Here is a 16,438-nt window from a genome sequence, read left to right as displayed (position 1 = left end):
TCCGTTTAAAGAGGTTGACAACCACCACAGTAATAAAACAGGTCGAACAATCAATTCTTAACAAGGGCTGTTATCACTGCATATTGAGAGGTAGGTAGGTAGTTACATAGCTCATATCGACTCCCTCAAGTAGTTATTACTATATAGGTAGTTACCTCACCTACCTAGGTAAATACCTATGTAGTTTCCCAGCTTCCCAACTTCGCTATAAAATCAAAACCCAACCTTCCAAAGCTCACTCACTCCGCAGGCTTCTCCCCTACTATCTTCCCATCCCTATCATAAAAGATCTCCTTCACCTTCACAGACCGCAAGTGATTCACGCCCTTGCTAAGCTCGCAGTCGTGGTGGAACAGCCACCAGCGGCCCTGAAACTCGACCACCGAATGGTGCGTCGTCCAGCCTAGCACCGGCTCCAGCAGGCGCCCCGCGTATGTGAATGGTCCGAGGGGGCTTGACCCCGTCGCGTACGCCAGGTAGTGCGTATCTCCTGTCGAATAGCTAAAGTAGTAAACGTGCCCGCGCTTATGCATCCACGCAGCCTCGAAAAACCGTCGGTCGTGGTCGTCTGCGTCGATTGGCTCGCCGGTTTCCGGCGCCAGAATGACGAGATCCTGTACCGGTCCCTCGAACGATCGCATGTCGTCCGCCAGTTTCGCTACCTTGGGGAACAGCGCCTTGGCCCCTGGTCCTGAGGGCTCTTTTGGTCCGAGCCATGCTGCGTCGAAGTGCGCGGGTCCGTTGCCCTTCTGATAGCATTGTAGCTGTCCGCCCCATAGGCCACCAAAGTACAAATATGCAGACTCGTCCGCATCGTCGTCCACGAAAGACGCAGGGTCGATGCTAAAACTGCCCGGGATAGGTTCTGGTTCCGGGACGAAAGGCCCAATAGGGGTATTGCCGCTGGCGACGCCAATACGGAATACCGAATTCTTATCGCGCGCTGGGAAGTACAAGTAGTATTTGCCCTTGCGACGGGCTGCGTCGGGAGCCCATAATTGTTTACTAACCCATGGGACGTCTTCCGTACGTAGTACGACACCATGGTCAGTTACTTTAGGTGGCTCTGCGGAGGCGGAAGAGGGGGATGATGCGTAGGCGTCGAGAGAGTCGAGCGAGAAGACGTGGTAGTCGGCCATGTCATACTGGTCGCCATTGTCGTTGAATTGTATATCAGTCTCACGGTCATGCGACGGGTAGATGTATAGCTTTCCGTCAAAGACGTGGGCGGAAGGATCCGCAGTGTAAAGATGTGTTATTAAGGGCGGCGACATTTTTGGTTCTGTAGATATCTTTTAACTTATATCTTCCCCGTGTTCAACTCGAGCTGATTAGCTAGGGAGATAGGTATGTAAAGCTATTATGCAAGTAGTTGGCCTTTAATACTTGACCACACTCTACCTATTCACGATGCTCTGCGGGGTTCTGATACCCCGAGAAGGATGGGGAAGTGGAGGGGATTCTTGGTGTTGAGGGGTTCGTCTTTGAACTATTCATAGGTTTACGATCTAAGATTATATAGATATGAATCTATAATACAGATGAACTTATAATTATCTTGTTTTATACCGCTCTGTTTCATTCAAGTTCATGGTATTAGGCGACTTATACACCCACTAAAGAACATATAAGGCCTAGTGACGATCGCTCTTCTCTCATCCCGGCGGAATGGACGTCCGCCTTCTTCCAATTTATCCCTATTTAACCGCCCGTCCGCCTACTTTAGCTCCGTCCCACTTACTGTATACGACATACTTCTTCGTAGCCATACTATTTAGATGTAATTGAACGCCGAGGCTCTAGTTCGGATTACTTGGGTTAGCTTGCCGAACCAGATCCTATCTATCATAGACAGGCATTCGGAGATTTGGACCGAAAAACAGGCGACTGTATTTTATAATTTATTTTTTATTTTTCATGTGAGTGTTGCGTAGACATGTATATATTTAGATAAGTTGTTTGTACCTTGACACGTAAGATCTGGTACCGTCTTTATCTGATCTAGGAGGTATTTTATATGCTCACTCTAACTAACCACGACGTTTCATGCATCCATAACACCCAATGTGAGCCGGCGAAGAGTATCTTCATACCGTCCAGGGCTGTGATCCAGCAACATACTGGAACCAAATCTAACTTCTCTAAACCGAGCCTCCACATCTCTGATATATTTAAACACGACTCGGGTTGCAGGTCGCCCGATCTGACCAGTACCAGCCTGGAGGAAAGCGTCTCTCCTAAGGGCTGGCGTGCTCTCAATAGAGAAGACCTCACCAGGAGGTAGCAGTTTGGAACTCATCATACTGGCGCGTAATGTCTTAAGCGCAGCATATGCCCATTTATCTTCTTCTTCGTGCGACCGCTTTGAACCGTTGTTGTACCACTTATCAACTAAACCCGATTGTAGTCCCTCCCAGATTCGCCGCCGTACTTCTGCCTTCGCCTCACTATTATCAGTCTTAAAAGCTAGCGCCACGGCCTGGAAGTCATGCAGGACACCAAGCGATAAGTATGGAACAAGGTCGTTTCCGTGTACCGTACTAGTGATTAATCCCCTTGTCGCTTTTTGTAAAGATGGTGACATGGTAGAAGGTGGGCCATATGCGTATACATGAATGGGCCTACCGGGCGGGAGACATATATGGGAGGCGGTTTGGTGGGACTGCCCGCTCGCAAGTAGTCTCTGATGGGGTTCAGCTGAAGTAATAAATGCTGTTCCACTAGAAGCAGGCTCAGCGAGCATGGCTCCAAGTAGCGCAGTTACGGCACCACCAAGTGAATGGCCACAAAGCACTAAACCATAGTCTGAAAATTCCTCGAGAGCTTCTTTCAGTGTTGCGAGTACCCTTCCATCACCCCCATATAGAAGTCGACGGGCAGACGCATGGATCCCCTTATGCACTTTATACGGCTTCCCACGCCAGAACAGGTCATCGTACTCGCACATCATATCTGCTAAAACATCTTCAAACCCCAATGTACCGCGGCAGGACAAGACGACAGCTTTGGACTCTTCATCGATTGCAATTGTATGTACGAGGGGTACTCCTGTGTCTGTAGACCCAGTGGAATCAGATCCGCCTTGTGGGTCAATAAATGACGACAGGAGGATGCTGTCCGGGGGGAGCTCGGTATGATGTGCGAATGAGCGCACATCTTGATGTGTTTCGTCCAACGCTTTTAAGATGGGAAGCTCTTTTCCAATGCCCATCATTTTTAGAAAGTTGGACCCATACGAAGCAGACGCATAACGACTATATCGGGTAATGTTTCTCAGGATATGAAAGTCAGGGAACATTCCCTCAACTGTTCCCGTACGTCGCAGAGTATCGACAGCCTCTGAATCGCTGTATGCGCTTCTTTGCTGAAACGTGGATAGGGCTAGGGACATTTGTGAATCTCTAGTCTTAAGAGTATATATGCTTGGGCTGTGAAAACCACGATGTTCTGACGTCGTCCTTTTATGACCCCTTGACGGCGAGCGAAGATGCTGCGTACCCATATTGTGTCCGGTTTCAGAGTACGATATGCTACTATGGCCTCTGGGATCGTTTCGTTGAAATAAAGGAGACGATGGCCGGCTTTCAAACGAGTGTACCGAGAAAGTATCAGCTAGAGAAACAATCGAATTACGCCTTCTGCCTTGCGATGATACGTATTTTGCTCGCAATGGTGATCCATGTAAAGTGAAGGCACCCTCGCCATCGCCTAGGTCTCTCGAGGAAAAGTGGTTCGGGCTCCCTCGGCGCGGTGATTGAGGAAGCTCGCGATGCGGTATTAGATTTGAACTTCTTTCTGGATAGTCTCTTCTATGTGATGCCGACACCTTACTACTTTGCGAAGGCTTGTTGCTACCCCAAGGAGGTTTCATTATTGCTTTTGATTTGTTATTTGTTTGGAGATTATCCGAGCTCGAATCCCTGTTCAATAAAACTGATCCCTTTCTAAGGACATCTCGAATGCCACTCCTCTTCTCATTACCCTTCAAGTTTGGTGGCGAGTCGAGCTTCTTGGTCGAATGTTTACTGCTAGTTGGCGAGGTTGGGACGGGAAGGGTGCTACGAGAACTTTGTCGAGCATCATCTAACGGCTTTCTGGTGCGTTTCTGATTCGCGGAATGCTCGGCACTCTGCTTAGGAGAAACAGTTGAGGATACACGATCCTTAGTTGAATCAAAACTCGACCCGACCGAGTTATTAGAAGCAGACTTGGGTTGATAGCCCAAATGATCGCTACCAGCATTACTCTTTCCCTTCGCTGACGAAGCGAAAGTTGAACGTGCAGCTTTTGGGGGGACAGGAGGAGGCTGGTCAGACTGACGAGTATCAATGTTATTAGGTGACTGTAGCTCTCCATCGTCAATTAATTCAACCCTAGACTGGGTATCGTCTTCAGCATCGCTATCAGCAGCCATATTCCTCACCTTATTCCGGCTTATCTTGTAAACAACCCTATAGCCGGGCCCCGCCTCTCGATTTCCGGAGATATCTCCAAAACCATTGACTTCGCTCTTTACAACATCAACCCCAGGTAGTGATAAAATTGGTACTCGCGGACTACCTTTTATATCAACAGTGATCGTCTTCGTCGTGGTTGTTGAGGTAGTAATAGACACTTTGGCATCTTTAGGGAGTGATCTTAAAATTTGCCGCTTAAGTTGGACTTCAGGCATTTCATCTTCGTCGTCACTATTCCACCTGACACCGTGCTGCTCGACTGCTTCGATCAAGTTTTCATGGCTGTCTATATCAGGTTCTCCGTTATGTTTATTGATATGTAGGTCTTCGCCGTCAATATCAACTCGTTCGCCATCATCGAGGAGGACAACATCCCAAATAATCTCTTCTTGACCAAGGCGACGTGATTCATCTTGTATCATCTTTCTACACCAATTTTGTAGATATGCGAGGCCGCATAAACCAAGTATAAGGTCAATTACACCCACTTTTTCCCCCTGTACGCCCGTAGCGGGATTCTGAAATTCCCGACGGATCAATGTGATGATGCTTGCAATAGCTCTGGAGGAATCGGTGGAGCCAAAAAATTGATCTAAAACAGACAGAAACAACTGTGATATTTGGGAAGCGGTTGATACGGTTGTGCCGGTGACGTGAAAACTGGTCGCAGTCCAAAAGACAATTTGGGACATTGTCTGATGTAAACCTTCTAGACTACTTTCCAGTATAGACTCGGCATCTGTTCTACCCAACTCGGACTGGGCCCTTGTCATTACATCCCTCCCGGCTCTACTCAATATCCCCTCTAGAATACCGCGACCGAGCTCTAAGCTAGAAAGTGTCGTGAACTTTGCAGCACCTAAGCCATAACCACCGATGAAAGTACCGACGCGGAGAGCAAAGGAGGTTGATCGCGCAGCAAAGCTAACGGCGCTTGCTATCGGACTAGGTAAGAGAGTTCTCCCCGAAGAAGGCGGTAGTAGCTCAGTGGAAGAGGGTATGAGAGCTTCGGAGGATTGACTCTCGTCTTCATTTTGGTCCGCTTCCGTGCTTGACGACATGTTGACATGTAAGAAGAAAAAATGAGTTAAAATAAATAGGCTGCATATATCGTAGTATTGTGCTGAAGCAGGGAATTGTCTTGGGTTTTGTGTTAAGGTTATGAAAGTGATGGTGAATTAGTGTTAAAATTAATAAAATTTGACGATATGACAACGAAAACAGCACATATGTACGGTACATCAATCGTAGACTCCTCTCATTGATTATAGGCCTGCCAGAGGTTGAGACGAATTAAATATATAAATTTGAATATAAAAGATTGGCCACGGTCCTAATAGTTCTTAACAAAACTTGAAGCGAATAAGGAGCTATGGAAAAGTGTTGACGTTAGTAATATCGAGTTATTAGTGTAAACTTACATGTGATAATACAACCCATTTAGCATTTAGTCCTTTAGTACCTGACGCTGGGATTACCTTTTCAAGGTACATATGTACCTATTCTGTAGTTGGGATTAGATGTTATTGGCCACGCTTGGGTGTTGTCACTGAGCTAACCCTTCATAGTTTCGAACTAGGCGAGCTAGGCTAAACGGGGAACTTATTCCTTATTCGTTCCCAACGATTTCTTAACACGATAAGAGATTTTATGGTTTTATGATTGCATGTGTACTGTACTTAGGCACATTCGACGCCGAACAGATGGAAACGTGTTTGCATCTTAGGCGTCTTTCTTCCGTCAACCCGGTCAGTTTCCCGATATCTTCCATTATACCTAGGAAGCGAAACGATAGTAGAGAAGATGCAGGAACCAGGGGACCGAGGCTTTGTCCACGTCATCTCAAAGGTCGCGTCAATCGAGTCATGTCGAGTCATCTGTCCGCAAATAAAGTGAAAATAGTCTAGAACAAGTTAAATACAAGGACGAAATCGCGATTTCATCATCCTCGAACGTGTCAATACCTCGTTATGGTGTATATCCCGCGAACTAGACTTAACGGGTTGATTGGATAAATATGGTCAGACTAAATGAAGGGTAGGGTATATGTGGTCAAGGAATATGAAAAGGGGGAATCTTCGCTCGAATTTTGAAAAAGATAATATTTAAGTTAACTAAGTTACACAAATACGGACACCCAACGTTTTGTGTATTTTATTAGAATGGATTAGTTGATTCATTCCTAGAGGTAACTTCAGTGCTAGATTGAGTTTGCAAGCCTTGAACTCAAATGAGTGGAATGATGTCAGCTGGGCAATCATGAATCTACATCCAAAGGGTACCTAATGTGCATATGTAGCTGCAGGCCATCTGTATGTACCTGTATCTCATTCCCGTACCTGGTTAAGGCTAACACCCGAGGCTTCTATTCTTAGTGCTCTCAAGCTTTTCGTAAGAGGTACCGGGTGTTCAGCTCCTATTCGGACCAATCAATTGAGGCTAAGCACCCTGAAAAGTCCCCTAGCTTAGAACATGTACCTAATCAAGTACCTAATCAGGGGTCTTAGAGCTTAGAGGGAATTCCTAGGCTCAGCCCAGATTCCGATTTCTTCGTATTCTTCATCGTCGACAGCCATATTATTTTTATTACCAACTTAACGCCAAGTAAGCAGAGAGAAGTTATCTCCAACCTCCCTTCTTTACCTATTTATCATCAATTGATTCTACTTCATAATCGCACCTATTCGTTTTGACTTCGCTCGTTGTTTATACATTTGTTTTCTACCAACTCGAGACGACACACGGAATACAGACCCGCTGTTTGCTGTTCACAATTCATTCACAATGGCTGAACAAGGCCTTTTCTCGTCCGACCTCATCTCTCCTAGCGTTTCTGCTGCTCTCCCAGAAGGCTACACGGCCCGTTCCCTGCGATTGTCCGATTACGATGCGGGTTTCCTCGACTGTCTACGTGTTTTGACGACCGTAGGCGAAATTAGCAAAGAGCAGTTTGCCGAAAGATACCAATGGATGTCATCGCAAGACACGTACTACGTCCTTGTCATCGAGGATACATCGAGGGGAAAGATTGTAGGAACTGGAGCTCTACTTGTAGAAAGGAAATTGTAAGAAGTTCCCTACCCCGCCCCCAATCGGGAACGTACAATTTGGCCGGCAAATGGTCAAGGGCCAGCTAGTTTCCCTTAGGTAATGAAGAGCAACTGCTAATACGATAAATTCCCCTTTAATAGTATCCATAGCCTTGGCCTAGTCGGTCATATCGAAGATATCGCCGTCGCCAAGGATCAACAAGGGAAGAAGCTCGGCCTTCGTTTAATCCAAGCGCTCGACTTCATCGCCGAGAAGGTCGGTTGCTATAAGACTATCCTCGACTGCAGCGAAGCAAACGAAGGGTTCTACGTAAAATGTGGATTCCGAAGGGCTGGTTTGGAAATGGCCCATTACTATAACAGTGATAAGAGTAAGGCCCAGTGAGAAGAGGACTAGCAACAGTGAACATAATATATACACTCGCGCTTGTTCTTGCTCTTAATACCTCGGCTGACTCCGAGATGTCTGGTAGAGTCGAAGATCTAGGTTAATCAGATGGTCCTTTCGGAAGAGGGCACGAATCACAAAAGGGATGGGATATAATAAACTAGAGCAAGGTTGTAAAGTTCGGATACTAACAGATAAACAACGTTCTGCTTTTTGGGAAGGTTGTTTGCTGGATAGAGTATAGAGTCTAAATTTAAAGACATGTGAAACATAATATATGAGAGAGAAAGCAGCCAACAGGAGACTTCGATTTCGTCATGGAGTGAGGAAGCTTAGTCGACCAAACTTGACAATACTACTCCTGCACTAAGCCCCCAATGTGGCCTTCTCATTCGGGTTGGTGGGTGGTCCGGTAACGAGCTGGTCGGACGTTATGACAACCACTTAACAAGCACTTGCTGAGTATCGCCGAGACTCAAGTTGGCCCCACGCCCAATCCAAACTGACCTTGGCATCTTACTGCAATGCGCTCATACGAGTTGACCGGGGCTTACTCAGATACAACAAAACGTAGGAACGACCAAATACATACACGGATATATTCCTCTTGCTCCGCATAGCAGCACGTGAATATCATATCCGACTTCCAGATTCGTTCAGCTGCTATGCTTTCGGCATTTCTCCAGCTTATAAGACTGATGGCTATAAAGTCATGCCGTCTCACCTCGTCCGCCCTCCTAGAAACACTGAACTTCGATAAATATATTTCGATTCGATCTCCCTTGCATTATTTTATGTTCATTTCCTCCCTATATCCGTTATATATTTGAGTATTATAATTCTCGTTCTGGCCATCCTATTTACCTAGTACTACACAAGACCGGACTCACTCGGATATCCCCATCGGCCCCTCTCCGTCTTCCATATTGTTAAATAAGCAATGTCTTGCCCTAGTAACACGAACATGATTGTTGATCATGACCTTCGCAACGCTCTAATCAGAGCCAATATAGCCCTACTTCAACGAGAGTAAGTTTTAGCTAAGCTTTCCTCCAATCCCTAATGATTCTACTCGAGAAAGTGTAGCTACCTACCTACCTACTTAGCGTCAAGTGACTCTAGATCCCAATTATAGAAACTGAAGACATTCTAAGACGGGAAACCCTATGGAATGTTTCAGCATCCTTCAAGCTCCATGTGCCGTATACTTACATTATATATATACTCTCAAGAAATATAGCCAGTTAACAAGCAAAAACAGGGTCCGCGAGAAAAAGGATTGGTATACCAGTCGTCGTGTCGTAGTCCGGAAGCGCAACGGCCGCATCCACCTTTCACGGCTTGGCTCGCGGAAACAAACCGAGTACATTCCTCTAGAATTCGAGGAGGATTCCCAAGATAGCAGCTTCACGCTAATCGACGAGACGCTATCCTCGCGATCAGCGAGCTTCAGCTCCAACTACTAATCCCTTTCGCGCCCCTCCCCTGCGCAATGGCGCTAGATGCTATTGCTAAGTCCCGACCCGCGCCGCCGCAATGGCTCATGGGTGCAGAGGCTTTCGAGCGTCACATGCCGCATCATAACGGAATCCGTGCGCTGTGGGAGACTAAGTGGCGCGAGCCCTGTCGGCGGTCGGTGTACCCTTTCCATGACGGCGCCTTCGAGGATTTCGAGCCTGTATTTCTAGATCTAATTGCTCGAGACATCAACGATGGGACTTCGGCCGAGTACACGCAAGCATTCATTCCTACCGCACGGGCTCTTGAGCAACGCGGCGACGAAGATGCTGCTCAAGGAGGCGAGGAGGGGAAGAAAGAGGCGTCGCGGCTGTACCTACGCGCCGCTTGTATCTTACGTATCGCTCGATTTCCGTACATCACAGGCTTCCCGCACCCCAACGATCCCGTCAAGTGGGAGGCTTGGGAGCTACAGAAAGCGATATACCGCAAAGCCGGATCTCTATGGTCACCATCCCCTCTATCCGAGGTCTCGATCCCACATACGTTCGCTAAGGGACGTGACCGTAACACTATCCCAGCATATATCCGAGTACCGCCCTCTCTATCCAATGGCGACTCGAAGCACCCCGCAGTCATCCTCTTCACGGGTCTTGATGGCTATCGCCCCGACAACACAGCGCGATGCGACGAGTTCCTCTCGCGCGGGTGGGCCGCTGTCGTGCTCGAAATTCCAGGCACGGCCGATTGTCCAGCAGATCCAGCGGATCCGAACTCGCCGGACCGACTACTCGATAGCCTGTTCGCGTGGTTAGCCTCTGACGGGCGCTTTGACTTAGGGCGCGTGTTGTGCTGGGGACTAAGCAGCGGAGGATACTATGCAGTGCGGGCGGCACACACGCACCGCGACAAACTACTAGGAGTCGTCGCGCACGGTGCCGGCACGCACCATTTCTTCGCTCGCGAATGGCTTGCCAAAGCTAATGGTCATGAGTACCCGTTCAAGCTTACTCCAGCACTGGCTATGAAGTACGGATACGGCGACGATGTCGAGGCGTATCTGGAGGGCTCGCAGGGGAGGTTTTCGCTATTGGAGACGGGGATCTTGGGGATGCCGAGTACGAGGTTACTTCTTGTTAACGTATGCTTGTCCTTTTTTTCTTTTACCTTTGGATTTTTAATAGTGAACATGAACGTGGGGTACTGACAGTTGTGATAGGGGACGCATGACGGGCTCATGCCAATTGAGGATTCAATGCTTTTGTTCGAGTATGGGTCGCCTAAGGAGGCACGTTTCTTCACCGGTGCTTTACATATGGGATATCCCATGGCGAATTCGTCGGTATATCCTTGGATGGAACAAGTGATGGCTTCTGCGAAGTGATGTTATATTTATTTGCATTTTGTGTCGTTGGGTAGTTTGGTATGTATTCGGGGTTTCTGGGGTTCTAGGGGGGTTCAATATTTATGACTGCTGTGATAGTATGACTATTGTAAAAATAAAATATATTCGGGCAATCCATTATGTATTCTCTTACTCTGCGTGACCCCCTTCTCTACCGTCCCATCCATCCGCCATCAACAACCAGTGTATGTCCACTCACATACGAACTCGCTTTACCAGCTAGAAACACAGCGCTCCCCTTGAAATCATCCGGATCTCCCCAACGCCCAGCCGGAATCCTTGCGCTAATGCTTGCCGCTCTCTCTTGATCGTTGATCAGAGCCGTATTCATATCCGTCGCGATATACCCAGGTGCCACAGCATTAACATTAATACCCTTCTCCGTCCACGAATTCGCAAAAGCCTTGGTCATCTGTGTTACGGCGCCCTTGCTTGCTGCGTACGCGGGTACATTCAGCCCGCCTTGGAACGAGAGCAGGCTCGCGAAGTTAATTATGCTACCACGACGGCCTGTGACTGGGGAGGGTTCGAGACCTAGCATATGGGCGCCCGCGTCGCGTGTTAATGTGAATACGGTGTCCGCGTTTACCCCCATTACTGCGCGATAGTCGGCGTCGGGGAAGGCTTCGGGTGCATGGCGAATCTGAATACCAGCGCAGTTTACCAAGATGCGTATCGTATGTCCATCCGCTAGAATCCGCGGGACCAAGCCTGCTACGTCTTCTGCGTTCGCGAGATCCGCCGTATAGATATGGGCTTTACGGCCGACGGCTTCGACGGCATTCTTAGTCTCTGTCGACGCAGTAGATCGCTTTTTTGAAATTAGCTTTGATCGAGATGACAGTTACTCTGTCAATTACATACTTGGATTAAGATTATATCTGCGCCCGCTTCAGCAAGCCCAACGGCTACAGCCTGTCCAATACCTCTCGTGCCGCCGGTAATAAGAGCTATCTCGCCCTTGAGCGAGAACAACGCGTCTGTCATGTTGGGGGAAGCTTAGCTTGCTATATATTGTGCTAAGAAGTTCAAGAGATCATGTCACAATAGGCCAAAAATAGCTTTACTACCTTATCTCATATACTACCAATAAGTGATAACTACCCTAGTATCTTTGTAAGTTTAAGATTATATTTAAAATAAAGTAATTACCCCTCTCATACAAGAATACATAGGGGACTTTATTCCCTTTCCGTATTCGGAGCTATAGGTTATCTAGGAGACCCCCTAAGGCTTATACGTTAGGGCGATCCCCTGATGACAATTTGATTTACGACTGCTCTACATATTCCTACATCTCATTCTAGCTAACCGATTCGGTTAAACCTAGCGAAAAACAACGATTAAAACTATGTAAATAAACTAGATACGACATTTTATGAATCGCCTCGATACAATTTCTCCGATCTCATGATGTTAGTCGGTGATAACTCGGCCCCTTATACTTCCCCCTCATCTTTCACCTGAGAATGTTTAGGCGGGGTAAATAGGTACCTAGAGATGAAGATTGGGGTAAGAAATATTTCCCACGAACACCGTTTGGCCAGAAACGACTATTTCCCCCGAACCTAGTATACATCGCCGGCTTTGGACAAAACGAAGGCGACCTTTTTGCGGGTTCTCCCCACAGTGGACCGACGATGCACGCTCAGCATGCTTTCTATTACATGGACCGGGGTCACAATATCTGCATGTCCTACATGTCTCTTCCGCCGCTAAGGGGTATTCTGTATAGTCACGGTTCTTCCCACGACCACACCGAAGTTATGTAGACTAGGGTCGGGTTAAGTACCTCCTGTAAGTGTATGATTGGGCATAGCAATTTTCAAGGCTGGTGATGACTACGTACTTGTTAATGTATTCTTCATAATTCCTCGTGTTCTTCTACGGTGTTTCTTTAATTAAACCAGCTCTGACCAGCTAGAATCCTAGAACAATTCGTTGAAGTCCATTCAGTTTCTTTTAAAATATATATATATTTGAAATACCGAACAAAAACGCAACACAGGGACGATGACCAGTGATATCAAAGCATCCGTCCTCCATGGGGCGAGAGATCTCCGAGTTGTAAGCTCTATTTTCGGAACAGGCCCGAAGCAAGATGGGAAGTCGAAAAAGCCCCATTAACGAGTGTAACAGGAAGCCCGACAGCTTTCTGAACCGGCCTCCGATGAAGTCCAAGTAGCCGTACAGATGACCGGCCTTTGCGGCTCGGACCTGCACTACTTCCGACATTTTCGGAATGGTCCGATCGAGGTGCGTGAGCCGATAACCTTAGGTCACGAATCGGCTGGTACCGTCGTTGCCGTGGGCGAGGGTTATTCCTCTGCACAATCTATAAAGGTCGGTGACCGTGTCGCTCTCGAAGTCGGTCTACCCTGTGAAGTCTGCGATCTATGTCGCGGAGGCCGTTACAACATCTGCCGCGGCATGAGCTTCCGCAGCTCCGCGAAGGCTTTCCCGCATGCTCAAGGGACGCTCCAAGATAGGATTAACCACCCGGCAAGATGGTGCCATAAGTATGTTGAAGCTACTATATGATACCTACCTAATTACAATGATAATCCTACACTCTTATAGCGTCGAGCCTTTATTTAGATTTCTAATATTGTATTCCTTTTTTTAGACTACCAGATACTCTATCATTAGAGCACGGGGCTCTTGTAGAACCCCTGTCTGTTGCAATACACGCCCGGAACCGTGCCGGGCTGAAATCCGGATCAACCGTTCTGATATTGGGCGCTGGTACCGTAGGACTGCTCTGCGCAGCCGTTAGCAAGGTAGCTGGAGCCAAGACCGTTGTGATAGCGGATATACTCGAGGACCGCGTCAAGTTCGCCGTCGATAACGGATTCGCCGATGCCGCATTCACGGTGCCGACAACTCCAAGACCTGAAGCTATTGAAGATCAATTGTCATATGCGCAATATCTAGCCGAGAAGTTGAAGTCACTGAAGATTAAAGATGGAGCTGATGCCGTTGGTGAAGCAAATGTAACCTTTGAGTGCACAGGTGTTGAGTCGTGCATGCAGGCGGCTATATATGTAAGATTTCTACTTTTCTACACGATCTCTTCTATAGCACAGCTAATGAGGATTGAAGGCGACGAAACCCGGGGGAAAGGTGATGATTATCGGTATGGGTATGCCGGTTCAAACGCTACCCATAATGGCTGCGTCTCTCAAGGAAGTTGACTTAGTCGGAGTGTTCCGGTACGCCAACGCATATCGCGAAGCCATCGAGCTACTTGCTAGCGGGAACAAGGTGCTGCCCGACGTTCTAAAACTTGTTACTCACCGATTTCGAGGCCTTAGCGACGTTCCCGGCGCTTTTGACACGGCCGCCAAAGTAAAAGATGAAAAGGGAGGTTTGGTTATCAAGGTCATGGTAGATATGGCGAAGTAGATAAACATTTTTATTCAAGATAAATGAGCGGAATGCCTTCCAACACATAAGCCCTCGAGAATATATATCTCCTAATGGTCAGGGGCTGGATCCCATAGAGCTTGATGCCGTCTACAACCTGTACTGGTCTACACTCCCGTTCCTTAACAAGGAGCTGCCCATTATGAGCCCACAGAAACCTGCATATGTTCATACGTATATGCCCATTATGCAAAATTTATACTAAACTCATACAGCCATTACCCAAAAAGATATTCAAAGATATACTGCGTAATCCCAAGACAACCAATAAATAAGACGTAGTAACATCGGACTACATCGATTGAGACGACGCACGTCCATACTTCGATTATGTTGGGACCTGGAGCTTCCTCAAAGTATGACTTCGATTCCTGCAGCCGATATCTTTTGTTTTGCACTTGAGGCAGATATCGTAATTGTCGCGGTCGCAGTCGCAACAGTCTAAAAGTCATAAGAATGAATTTAGTCAAGACACGTTCGGTACCTTAGGTACCTACCTAGGTATATACTCTCATATGAAAAACTTACGCCAGTAACAATGCCCTACTCCTATAGATGTTCTGCATCTATCACAACTTAGTTGTCCAATTCTTGTACGCTGGCATCCGGGCTTCGGTTCTTCGGGTGGATCCGTAAGAGCTACCAACGCAGCTTCTGTCGCCTCGTTTCCCAAGTGCTCTTCTATGATTTTCGCTTGAATCATGCCTGCGTGGTAGGCAGTGGCATCTGCAGCGGCTACTTGTGTAGCAGCGCTCGCGGCATTCTCACCTAGAGCGCGTGCGGCGAGTTGTTGGACTTGACCGGCCATACCGTCTACCGCCGTGCCCGGATCGGTCAGCAGGCCTGTACTATCGTTCGCACCAGGTGCTAGTCCCTTGCCCATTTCTTCGATGTTAGTGATTTCAGCAGTGAAGTCGCCTATCTCCATGCCGACCAAAGCCGCCAATGCCCCGATCGACCACGAGACGGCGGCGTCTTTGCCGGTGATATGGCCAACTTCCTGGTTACGCCTACGAAGCTCGTCTTGGATAATTTCGCGCTTCTTGTAAGCCACGTATGTGCTTCGGCTTTTATAACCAGCCAGTAGCAAGCTTAGCCCCCCTGAAAACCATGCGCTGCCTACCCCAAAACTCGTAGCAAAGCCGCTCGTTAAGCACTTTCGCCCCATGGCTTTTTCTTGCTGCTTAAGCCTGGCAATGTTGAAGGTTTTGACCTCCCGTCGGTAGGCGTCCGACTCGAATTCAAAGTTCTCTTCAATAGGCATTGTGAAGTTTGAAGATCTAATTTGCTTTTCAAAGGTGAGAAGTATGATTTATTTGACAGTATCTATCGATTCCTTTCCCCATCTCAGATGCATATCCACTCCTATTCTTATATCGACTTTAGAAGGCCTTACGTCGTGCAACGCACCTCTTTGCACATACGCATTCAACCTTGGGCATAGATCCGAGACGCTACGGGGTTTGGAAGGAGATATTCGACCGGTGAAGATGTCGATAGGGCGATCGCCAAGAGATAATCATAAAGCTTATATGTTTCAGCTTGCGGCGGCAGTGTTACTCATAGCCGATATTTGGATGTGTATGATTTACCAGTTATATCTAAGAATACGTATTTATTAGCTACAGGGTCACGATCTTTCTAAAGCGTGATCGCAGAGTACTGTCATAAAGCTAGAGAAATATATGCTGTCCTACTGTCTTCTTCTGTACCCCCTTCTATTTTCCACCCGTCGATCGCTTACCCAGGCTATAAGCAGGTAAGAAGACATTGCTTTTCTATTCAATGACAAATATATATTAGCCTTAAAGTTATGAGTAATATGTCATAGACTTGGTAAAAAGTGTTAGACACGTAATAGCAGATGGGATACACAAACAAAAGATTACTCATATTCCTAACTCGATAGGGTAAAGTTCTTAGTATCTCACCGAAATTCGCCACCATACAACTATTTTAACACTAAAACATGCACACTGGATGGTTATTAGGGGGTTACTACAAGGGAATTTATAGAATATGGGCAAAATATTAGTTATTAGAGGGTAGCACACCGATGTCTCACGTACCCACGAACTATCTTTCTAAGATTGCAGGATCTATCAACCACGAGTTCCCGTCTTGACTGGCAGTCCTTGCAATTCGGTACAGTACCCTAATATAAGACTTAACTTCATTCATTAACATAATAGGAAAATGTTGTTTCTAAAACTACAAACTGCAGATATCATTGGTAAGTCTAATATCGCACAAG

General features: G+C 47.1%; 8 protein-coding genes across 9 annotated transcripts; 4 read left to right on the top strand and 4 right to left on the bottom strand.

Moving 5' to 3' along the window:
• Positions 1-239: 239 nt before the first annotated feature.
• On the bottom strand, positions 240-1,274 carry GL218_07690 (Xylosidase/arabinosidase; the record flags this gene model as incomplete). Its single annotated transcript, XM_033584457.1, has 1 exon — positions 240-1,274. One exon carries the CDS (start codon positions 1,272-1,274, stop codon positions 240-242), a length of 1,035 nt encoding a protein of 344 aa, XP_033432472.1.
• A 770-nt stretch (positions 1,275-2,044) lies between these two features.
• Positions 2,045-3,214, bottom strand: GL218_07689 (uncharacterized protein; the record flags this gene model as incomplete). Its single annotated transcript, XM_033584456.1, has 1 exon — positions 2,045-3,214. One exon carries the CDS (start codon positions 3,212-3,214, stop codon positions 2,045-2,047), a length of 1,170 nt encoding a protein of 389 aa, XP_033432578.1.
• Positions 3,215-7,241: 4,027 nt separating this feature from the next.
• On the top strand, positions 7,242-7,892 carry GL218_07688 (Glucosamine 6-phosphate N-acetyltransferase; the record flags this gene model as incomplete). Its single annotated transcript, XM_033584455.1, has 2 exons — positions 7,242-7,522; positions 7,649-7,892. 2 exons carry the CDS (start codon positions 7,242-7,244, stop codon positions 7,890-7,892), a joined length of 525 nt encoding a protein of 174 aa, XP_033432579.1.
• A 967-nt stretch (positions 7,893-8,859) lies between these two features.
• GL218_07687 (uncharacterized protein) lies at positions 8,860-9,361 on the top strand (the record flags this gene model as incomplete). The annotated part of the gene is made up of 2 exons (XM_033584454.1): positions 8,860-8,924; positions 9,157-9,361. 2 exons carry the CDS (start codon positions 8,860-8,862, stop codon positions 9,359-9,361), a joined length of 270 nt encoding a protein of 89 aa, XP_033432568.1.
• Positions 9,362-9,387: 26 nt separating this feature from the next.
• On the top strand, positions 9,388-10,737 carry GL218_07686 (uncharacterized protein; the record flags this gene model as incomplete). Its single annotated transcript, XM_033584453.1, has 2 exons — positions 9,388-10,494; positions 10,573-10,737. The coding sequence occupies 2 exons, from the start codon at positions 9,388-9,390 to the stop codon at positions 10,735-10,737; spliced, it is 1,272 nt and encodes a 423-aa protein (XP_033432569.1).
• A 172-nt stretch (positions 10,738-10,909) lies between these two features.
• GL218_07685 (2-dehydro-3-deoxy-D-gluconate 5-dehydrogenase) lies at positions 10,910-11,745 on the bottom strand (the record flags this gene model as incomplete). The annotated part of the gene is made up of 2 exons (XM_033584452.1): positions 10,910-11,569; positions 11,623-11,745. 2 exons carry the CDS (start codon positions 11,743-11,745, stop codon positions 10,910-10,912), a joined length of 783 nt encoding a protein of 260 aa, XP_033432570.1.
• A 1,026-nt stretch (positions 11,746-12,771) lies between these two features.
• GL218_07684 (Sorbitol dehydrogenase) lies at positions 12,772-14,163 on the top strand (the record flags this gene model as incomplete). Its single annotated transcript, XM_033584451.1, has 4 exons — positions 12,772-12,825; positions 12,898-13,277; positions 13,385-13,802; positions 13,861-14,163. The coding sequence occupies 4 exons, from the start codon at positions 12,772-12,774 to the stop codon at positions 14,161-14,163; spliced, it is 1,155 nt and encodes a 384-aa protein (XP_033432571.1).
• Positions 14,164-14,708: 545 nt separating this feature from the next.
• Positions 14,709-15,448, bottom strand: GL218_07683 (uncharacterized protein; the record flags this gene model as incomplete). 2 transcript variants are annotated; one of them, XM_033584450.1, is made up of 2 exons in its annotated part: positions 14,709-14,750; positions 14,828-15,448. In XM_033584450.1, the coding sequence occupies 2 exons, from the start codon at positions 15,446-15,448 to the stop codon at positions 14,709-14,711; spliced, it is 663 nt and encodes a 220-aa protein (XP_033432573.1). The 2 variants fall into 2 exon arrangements, with proteins under 2 accessions (XP_033432573.1, XP_033432572.1); XM_033584449.1 differs by lacking the exon at positions 14,709-14,750 and adding an exon at positions 14,761-14,782 and having other exon boundaries at positions 14,832-15,448.
• Positions 15,449-16,438: the final 990 nt, after the last annotated feature.

This window comes from Daldinia childiae, assembly GCF_008694065.1.
Source record: "Daldinia childiae strain JS-1345 chromosome Unknown Scaffold9, whole genome shotgun sequence".
In the NCBI taxonomy this organism is placed as follows: domain Eukaryota; kingdom Fungi; phylum Ascomycota; class Sordariomycetes; order Xylariales; family Hypoxylaceae; genus Daldinia; species Daldinia childiae.
Note: the sequence above shows the minus strand (reverse complement) of the source record. Positions and strands in the feature narration are given on the sequence as shown.